Source organism: Pygoscelis adeliae, unplaced genomic scaffold, assembly GCF_000699105.1.
Source record: "Pygoscelis adeliae isolate BGI_AS28 unplaced genomic scaffold, ASM69910v1 Scaffold347, whole genome shotgun sequence".
Lineage (NCBI taxonomy): Eukaryota > Metazoa > Chordata > Aves > Sphenisciformes > Spheniscidae > Pygoscelis > Pygoscelis adeliae.
Window position 1 is genome coordinate 757,193 of NW_008825158.1, and position 9,381 is coordinate 766,573.

A 9,381-nucleotide genomic window follows, 5' to 3' on the forward strand; every position below is an offset into this window, starting at 1 on the left:
GGCCCGGTCCCCCAGCGTCCTCCTTCCAGCCCCCAGCCCCCGCTGCCCGTTGTAGGAAGAACGAGACAACCCAGGTGGACATCAAAATAGTTTTATACAGATTATTGGATCTCAGTATACAGGTAAAAAACAGAGGGCCCGGCTAAGGGCAGAGCCAGGCCTCGCCTCACGCCGCCCCGCTCCCAGGAGAAGGCGATTCAAGTCCCTTTTAAAAATGTACATTTGAAGGCACAGTGCACGGACCGACAAGCGCCCGCGGGGGACCGGCTCCTCGCCAGAAGCGGCAGGGGGGGTCCCGCGGAATGGACGGACGGGCGATGGACGGACGGACGGACGGACAGCCTGACGGCGAGGGGAGGCCGCGCCTGCCTTCCCAAAACTGGCGAGAAACAGCCCCCAGCCTTTACTTGCTGCAGCTCCGAGCACGGGGCGAGAGCCAGCCCCCCCACCTGGTCCTGCTGCGTAGGAAAGTCTCACACGTTTGCAAAACATCTCAAATCCACTCACCTTAAAAATATGCCCCTACTCCAAGCTCATTGCAAAACGCGCTCTCAGAGGGAAAGGGCCAATTCCTAACGAGACTTATTGCTAGTGGGACAAAGCAAGGCCAGCTCAGCCTGTTACCTGCTGCCAGAGCAAAGCAAGCCCAAACAAAGCCCTAAGAGCCATTTGCAAACTCAACTTTAACATAAAGCCCCAGCTGCGTCTCTTGTTAAAGCCCTCAGAAGCAGGAAGCGTTCGGACATTAGGCAGGGCTAATGCTATCGCGTGCTGGTGGGCTGCAGCCCATTACACATGGAAAAGGGTCACGGCCCAGGACCAAACCCCATCCCCTGCTCAGCACGATGAGCTGGGAGTAGGCACAGGAATGTTCATGGCTCCTGCAGAACTGAGGCAACGAGAGCAGCTCTTTCACACCACAGCAATGCGGGACAGGAGCCCAGGGAACGCTCAGCCTCATCTCCCTGTTCCCAGCACACCTCCCCAGCCAGATCTTATCACGCGCTTCTTGCGGTGTAATTCCCCGTGGAACAGGGAAGAAGGTATACTGAGGTCTAAGCGTTATCTTTGTCCCTCCAGATAGCTGCACAAAATCAGCACGCAGCTGCTGAGATGGTCAGCGTGGCAGCACGGCCACAGGCGCGTGGTTCCAGAAGGGCATCTACCGCACGCAAAGGCAAGGAACAGCTCCTTCCCAAGGTGATGGGGCCCAGCCGCCTTCAACGGGGAACCCGCTGCGCTGTTTCCCCAAAGGGGACCAGGCCAGAGGCCTGCAGAACAGACCCTGTCATACATTTGTGTGCAAACACCCCCCCATAGACACCACGTGCAGGTTTCACTAGTGGACCTCCCCAGGCTGCTGGAGAACAGATCAGCTCAGGGCAAACTAGGTGCCTAAGACTTTGCTGTGCCAGGCTCCTGCACCCCGGAGCTTGGGTCAGTGGGGCAAGAATTAAAAAAGAAAATGAGCAGCAAGAAAATAAGTGCCTATTCTAACCCCAGCCTTCTGCCCAGAAAGCACAGGAACGTCAGAGATGCATAAAGGCTTTGGAAATCAAACATTTCGGCCATTCTTCCCTTCTGGACATCCCTTCTACTCCCCACAGATCTCATGTGTCTTGGGGATGCATGCTGCGGCTCCGCTTTCCAACTCCCTGCCAAGTGAAGAAAAAACAGAATTTGGCTGCTTTTCCCTTCTCCTTCAGCACAGCCGTTCAGCCCTGCCTCGCACCTTGCACCCAGGCCCCCGCAGCAGTGGACACGACTGCAGACAAACAAGCAGGTGGAGCTCTTGCTACATACTTCAAGGACACTGTAGGAGCAGAACAGAGCCAAGCCAGCAGGCTGATTTGATGCCTGCCATCACCAGAGCTTGATGAGAGGGTGTTGCCAAAGTGCTGTGATCACTAAACGGTATTAGGTGGACAATGGCAAACGGTGCAGCTTTCCTTCAAAATTTAAGACTGAAGTTGGGCCATGGATACTCCCATGACCTCTCCCTGCTGCTCCAATAATGCTCAAATACAAAGCAGTGGTCAGATTTCACTGTTTCCTCCTGAACAGTGGTGGACTTGAGCAAAACTGATCGGTGGAGTCAGTAACTGATTGCTTTTCTACAGCATCCACCCCAATCAGTTTATCCATTTGCTTAGAACAACCTTCAGTTGCTCTTTCAGATGTTGTGCTGTTGTAACGCTAACATAAGACCCCAAAGGCCAAGTCTACTACACAAACGAAAAGCAACCAGGGGTGGTGGGGATAAAGTTTCTTTCTTCCCCAGAAGTCAGGAACGGCAGTACCGCAGAGCTGGCAGGCCGCTGAACTTTGTCAGAGTTCACTGAAGCTCTGACATTTGCTCCTTTCTCCAGCTCGCATCAAGAATGGACGTCATCTCCCCCAGCTTTCAGGATGCCAAGTCACTGCCTGGAACTAGCAACACATCAGAGGCGCTCCACAACCACTGCAGATCACAGCGGGCCACGGCATCTCATGGTGGGGAAAGGCTCAAAGGGAGCAGCTGAGAACCAAGTACAGTCTTTTTCAGAGGGCTGCTCTGCAGAACGTGGAGTCAAGTGAAGGACCTGGCTTCCCCCAAGCACAGAGTGGAAAACATGAAATCAAAACAGGTAGAGAAACTGCTATGGAGTGTTGTAACTACGACCCCACGCAGGTCTTGGGGCACTTCCCCACCACCTGCACACTGTGTTGAGATGCTGGGGAAGTGCTAGGAACTCTGCGGGCCACCCTGAAAGTTGCCTTTCAAACAATGTCACGTGAACCTCCAGATCTTGATGTAAAAACGAAACAAGCCATGTCCTTAGCCCAAACACAGCCTGCAACACCCACGGATTTGCATGTACGTAGGAACAGAGCAAATAGTAGAGGGAAGTTGGGAGCTGCCACCCACACCTCTGGAGGACACATCCTGCAAGCTAATGTTTCAAAACTGAACCACAGGGATCACCCCCCCTGCCACCGGGTCTGGTCCATGGCAACCTCCTTTCCTGCCCGGGAGGTGTCAGTGTTTGCTGGAGTACAATGTTTCTTCTTCAGTGTCTGTTTCATCCTGGAATTCATGGCTCAGGAGGGACTTCTTTGAGCCGGTGGCCATCATGCGGATTTCGTCCTCATAATCATCGTGGTGCTGCCGGAGGCGGTGGAAGCCATCCTTGTGTCTGTTGGACTTAATCGAGCAGACACACCAGATGATACAGGCGGTGAGGACCAGAGCAGACATACTTGCACCTACCAGAAAGAAGATATTAAAGTTAATGCCATGTTCCCCCACCCCAGAGACTCACGGGCTTCCCACCATCTCTCTTCCCTTCTACAGTCACAAACACTTTCCTCACTTCACTGTGACCCTGCTCCTTCCTCCTAGGCCACAGAAAACATGCCGTGCAAGAGAGCTGCTCCCAGAGCAGCACTGCACTAGCTTTATTTTCTGTGCTCGCAATCTAGGATAGCATCACTGAGCTCCTCTGCAGACCACTGGGTATAAACTCTAGCCTCCCCAGCAGCTGCAACCTTGACAAAAAAAACCTCTTAATGCTTACCTGGTATCACACCACTCAAAAGAAACCTCGGGGAAGAAGCAAGATCTCCTAGGTCCCAGCTCTACACACAGACAGGCTCTCCCCATTCCAGGCATCTCGAAGTCCATTCTGGACCCTTCAGACCCCTGCAACACTCTCTGCTTCCTCCCTCCCTCCCTCCCGCCAGCCCAGCATCACCAGATCCAAGGGTTGTCAGACCAGTTTGCGAGGAGAAGCACGTGTTCAGAAGGGAAAGCAGGAGATGGCTTAAGTCCCCAGGCTACTTTCCAGTTCAGCGAAGGGTCATTGACAGCATGAACCGGTACAGAAAGCAAAGCTCAAGCTTTGATCAAGAGTGTCACTTTACCTGCAACAGTTACAACCAGCTCCCTTGGCAGACCAAATATCCTGTTTTCCGTGTCAAAGACAATGAACACAGAGCTGGGTGCATCATGACGTACAAAGACCTGCAGAAAGATACGAGAGCTCAGACTGTCTCAAAGCCTGCACCTCTGTCAGGTGTCCAGGCAAGAGAGGTACTTGCTGACCAGGGCAGGACCAGGCAGATGCCAAAGACAAGTGCAATGGAAAGAAAAGCCACTGCCCAAAACCACGCTGCTGTGCTGGGAAATTCTTCTCCATCCATTGTATCAGGGCAGAAAACAGCTACCGTGGGCACATAATAAGCAGCTAAACACAGCCAACAAGGCAGAGCCCAAACAGGGGATGCCTTTATATGGCAGGGATCGGGGGGGGAAGATCTCCAATACAGACATTCACATACCTTGACATGTTTCTGCTGGTACCCGTCAGCTATCGCATTGATGTTATGCAAACCTGGAGCCAGCAGCACATGGAAATAGCCGCCTTCTTTAGTATAGACCCTCAAACCTTCATTAAGAATAATGGTAGCTTTAGAAATTGCCTTGCCACTCTTGTCTTGGACAAACCCATGGACTCCCTTGTGAACCTGAAATAAAGCATTTCAAACACTTCACATTCAGATCCAAGTGCGTGGCGCATTTGTAACTAAAGTAGGATCTAATCCTCCCCTCAAAATACAGCCCGTTCTCCATCCCTGACCCTCATAATAAATAAAAGTGCACAATACTGCAAGGACCGCTCAGCCCACCGTGAGGCAAAACAGCACAGATGTTTAACTCTCATGTCAACACATTTCCTGGTCACTTGCTGCCTCTGTTCTATCCATTCCTCATGCAGCCTAAGTTTTGACCGTCTGTAATCACACAGCACCGATAAAAAGACAAAGACTCTCCATACTGCTCTCTTCCTCTCCCCCTCCCCACCCGGCCCACTACCTTCACTCCTTGCTGGAATTTCCTCCCACAGACTGCGGCTCACCTCCACGAGCATGCTAAGGAGAGATTTCCTGTGGTCTGCCCACAGTCTGGGAAGTTGCCCTGCGCTCGGGAAGTAACAGCAGCTCGTATAAACAGTGATCTCAGGACAGTGACCAAACGTAACGCTGAAATCCTGCGAAAACCAAAGCCGCAGTTACAACAAAATAGGTGGTAGTCAAAAAGCTTTGCAAAGTGCAGCTGGAGGTGGGGAAGTTTTGCCCAGGCATCAGAACAAATATGCTTTTTAATGCTTGTTTAGCAGAGATGGAAAGCCTTGTGCTGTGATGAAGTACCTTCATACTTCCCAGGTGACTGTGCCACTCAGAGCCACGGATCACACCGCCAGGAATATTCTCATCTGTGAGAGGAAGAACACAGCTGTCAGACAGATCTGCTCCTAGCAGAGTCTAGCACAAGCTGACAGGGGGGTTAAAGGATTCAACAAAACATACCTGACTTATTTGGACAGCCTGGCTGGCCCAAATGCATCAGCGGATGGTTGTTTGCATACAGAGATGCCAAATGCTTCAGTGTTTCTTTGTTCTCCACTACAAAGAGAAAAGTGAGACTTAGAGTGCAATTCCTATTCACCGGGGGGGGGGTGGTGGTGATGCAGATTCCCATTCTAACCCTATGATCCTGTATTAAACAGTGACACATGTTGTTTCAGGGGCATTCCAGATTTCCTCTAACACTGAGGGGTGGTATCAAAAGAAGACTTTAGACTGGCTTTGGCAGACGAAAAGTCGAAATACTGTTGTAGGAATGGAAATGGTAAGTGTTCTGATCCCTAGCTGAATCCTGTGAGGTTTCACAGCTTTACTTAACAGACTGTCAACTCCACATGTAAAGGGCTGAACACAAAAGGAGCTTACAGAACACCACCAGCACAAGAAACTCTTACACCGTGTGGTCACATGAACTTCTGCAGAGACAGCCCGAGGGTAACTACGCGTGCAAGGCCCTGGAGAAGTTAGTCATACCTGTCTGCGCTGGCTTATCGTATGGGTAAGTGACAAGCAGAGATCCTCCATCTAGCGCAACAGAGAGGCTGAAATCCTGCTTCAATATCAAGCTCTCTATGATGGCTTTGGTCTCAGGCTCTTGTGTCCCCGAGTACCGGGAGTAATTGCCTGTAAATCAGAACAAATAGAAAAGGGAATAGACAACGGCTTCCTCTGCTATTTGAGAGGCCAGCAGAAGTACATTCTTCGCTTATGTCTGAAATTAAGTCTGCTGCATATATTAAAAGGTATTTGTTAGATCTCAGCAGATGCACCTGACACCAAGTAAAGCACCTAGTCCACACTACCCATGGTGGGAATTAATCTGCAAAGCTAAACAAATGTGACACATCACTATTTCCCCAAGCTATTTACTTCTGTGATGAAGAGGGTATTTCATGTGTGTTTGCCCTCCTCAATGTCACTGAACTGACATTTTCTTAAGAAAGCATTTGGGATGATCCCAGCCAAACCTGGCCGGAGAGAACACTTTGTCCCCAGGAAGGGTGGGCATAGCACTGATCCACTGCTATGGATACAGCAAGCAGTTACGTGGAAACCAGAAAAGCATGAAAAAAGGAGACTGTTTCCAGGAAGCACGAACAGAGGGCATTTTTTCAGAAATGGGGGTTTGAAAGAAATCAATTAAAAGGAAAAATACATTAGGTGTTGTCCAGCCTCTGGACCATTCCTAAAGAACTTTGCTTCATCTTTTCCTTGCAAATAAGGGACTGCAAATTACCATCCGTAAGGCAGACCCAAGCTTTGGAAGCTTCCCAGCAGCTGTGCTGCCTGGGCTCCAGGGCAGGAGTGCTGCTCTCTTTACAGGTAGACCCTGTAACCAAACGACTACCCCCAACCCTAGAGCAGCTAGCAGGAGACTTCTACAGCAGCCTGCATTTCTACAGGGACACTACACATCACTTTGCTTTAGTTTGCTTTACTTGTGAAGTCTGTGTCCAGATCTCTGCCATGAGCATTAGTCTGGCCTATCTTCGACGTGCAGCCTCTCTCCTGCGCTATCTCACGTCCGTCTGGATTCAGGGAAGGCACAATCACAATCCGTGTTCGGTCAATCAGCTGAACAAAAGGAGGAGAAACAGTACATGAAGTGCAATTAGTAGGGTTCGTTCTCTGTACATCTCATTTGTCTGGATCTCATCCTAGGAACTGCTGCTTATATCGATATCAGCAGTCAGAGGTTTCCACTGGCCCCGTGGATTTCACAACACCTCCCCATTATGCGTGAGATCGCTGCAACCCAGCAAGCCACCGTTAAGAAGACAAGTCTCTCCCAGTGAGCACTGTCTTCTCAGGATATAACTGGAGGGCTCCAAGATGGTCCCTCACATTGGCTTCTCACCTTTGTAACAGCAGCATTCTTCTTGTAGTTCATGCAAAGAAATTCTGCCAGCGCCAGGAGCAGCTCTGTACCAACAGGAGCATTTCCATGAATACCAGCAACAAAGCGGATCTTTGGCTCCTCGGGCTCAGACTGATTGGGCTTGTTGGAGATTTCGAGGGACCAGATCTGACGGAACTCGACGCTCTGACCCAAACTGCCAAGAGACGAGAAACCAGAGCGTCAGCTCAGGAAGAAAGCCACACCCCTAGCCTGGCCTTACGGAGAAATCCCGGTGTGGAAAGGAACTGCTGCCTACCTCCATGAGGAGGCTGCAGAGACACATGACACACAAAACACAACCACATCATGAGAGATTTGCAGCAGCACTGAACCAAATTCACTATGAACATCAGTTTGAACACAAGCATCCATGTAAGAATGTATCCCGGTCCAGATGTACGGGATGCCCAATGCTCCATATATCTCGATATAGCCTATAACATCACCATAACTGTGGAACTGCTAAATGCCTCTGTGCTTCCAATGTTCATTTTGGTTTGTTTTTGGTTTTTTTTTCCCTTAAGAGCAGGATACATCTGGACATCAAACTAATTTATAAAGCACCCGGTTTAGAGGACAAAAGCAGGCCTATTTCCAGTAATGCCGAAGTTGTTGCTACAGTCATGCCATTAAGTTAGCACACTGAATGCAAGCAAAGCAGGGAACACAATCGGGGCTGATGCAACTGGACAGACAATAGAGGCTACAGATCAGAAAAGCAGCCTTGGCACCAGCGGGGACAGCACATGAGCATGTTGTGCCTGGTAACAACAAGCAAATGAGGTCCCGGGACAAAGAGATTCGTGCTTTCTAAAGCTGACAGAGGGTAAGTGCTACAGGTCACAAAGGAAAGCAGAGGACTGCAGACGGCTGGTCTCCTGCAGGAGGGCAGAGACCTTGGCTCAGGGCAAGCTAACTCAAACATGTCTCACACTATTGAATTAAAATCTGAAAGCAGACAATCAAAAAAGGCCATTTGAGATTTGATTTACAAATCTGATCACTTTTGCTGGGGACTCTTTAGCCGGGTCGCTGTCAGAAAGGATTTGGAAAATGGAGGAAATAGAGAGCATGGAACAGAGATGTTTGCAGAAGCCTGGGATATCAATGCTGGGAATATCGCCAGTGCCAGGCACCCCTGGGGAACAGACAGCAGCCCCGGTTTCAGTCAGTAAAATGATGTCTCAGGAAAAAGCACACGGATGCATCTGCGAGTCCCTGCAGCCAGCACTCCGCCACTGTGTCCTTACACACAGGGCTCCCTCGAACTCAGGGACCACAGAGAAGGGGAGGGATGAGCTCCCCATCTCTGCACTGCGTTCATGGCTCATCATTTCACTGCTTCCCTACCACAGGCTGCTGCTCAGGGAGGAGCTGAGCACTGCTGCTTTGAGTTTTCACCTGGTGAGATTTGTGATGTGCGGGTAGTTCAGATAGAGGCCTCGGAGGAACTCAGAGAGGTCCTTGTAAGGGCGGTATCGGTAAGGAGAGACATCCCCCGAGGAAGTAAGCAGGAGGCGCTCCAGGCCATTCTCAGCAGAGAGGTCTTTGATTAGGGTCTCAAACTCCTTCTCGTTGGGGTCACTGGTGTCTGGGGTGTTCAGGACCGGCACCTTTCCCTCCTCCACTTTGACGTCTGTCCGTGAAAGAGTGAAGTTGACTTGCACCCCATCTTTGCTGCCAACTTCCACCGTCTTAGTGACTGGATCATACCTACCCAGGGGAGAGAAGGCACATGGAAACATCAGGGGTTCAAGGCTCCTCACAACAAGCCACCCCCCCTCCTGACTAGACACTCACATGGACTGCTACTGCTCCCTAGCCAAAAGTTGGAAGCATAAAAACAAAGAGTAAGAACACTTCAAAGGGACATGGGAATGGCAGGAGGAGAGGGAGCAGCTCAGGGCCCAACACGGCATTGAGCTGCTTTTGGCTCAGGTGTTGCAGGATTACGTGGCAGACTGGCAGGACAAGAAGTCAGGCTGCTTTAACCCAAAGGTTTTGGCAGCTGTTGAAGTGATGAAGTCATTTCTGTGGACAGCTGCCTGAAAAAGAATTTCCCCTAAAGACACTAC

At 50.5% G+C, this 9,381-nt stretch overlaps 1 protein-coding gene across 1 annotated transcript in view; it reads right to left on the reverse strand.

Annotated features, from left to right (window-relative positions):
* Nucleotides 1-2,534: 2,534 nt before the first annotated feature.
* The window catches only part of CPD (carboxypeptidase D), a 23,353-nt gene continuing 16,506 nt past the window's right edge, over nt 2,535-9,381 (reverse strand). Inside the window, exons 12-21 of the mRNA XM_009328664.1 lie at nt 8,708-9,019; nt 7,265-7,460; nt 6,846-6,981; nt 5,881-6,030; nt 5,350-5,445; nt 5,191-5,255; nt 4,899-5,030; nt 4,321-4,506; nt 3,904-4,003; nt 2,535-3,246 (exon numbers count right to left, since the gene is read on the reverse strand). Of these exons, the coding sequence (XP_009326939.1) occupies nt 3,020-3,246; nt 3,904-4,003; nt 4,321-4,506; nt 4,899-5,030; nt 5,191-5,255; nt 5,350-5,445; nt 5,881-6,030; nt 6,846-6,981; nt 7,265-7,460; nt 8,708-9,019 (1,600 nt within the window). The 3' untranslated portion in view covers nt 2,535-3,019. The remainder of the gene's footprint in view (nt 3,247-3,903; nt 4,004-4,320; nt 4,507-4,898; nt 5,031-5,190; nt 5,256-5,349; nt 5,446-5,880; nt 6,031-6,845; nt 6,982-7,264; nt 7,461-8,707; nt 9,020-9,381) is intronic.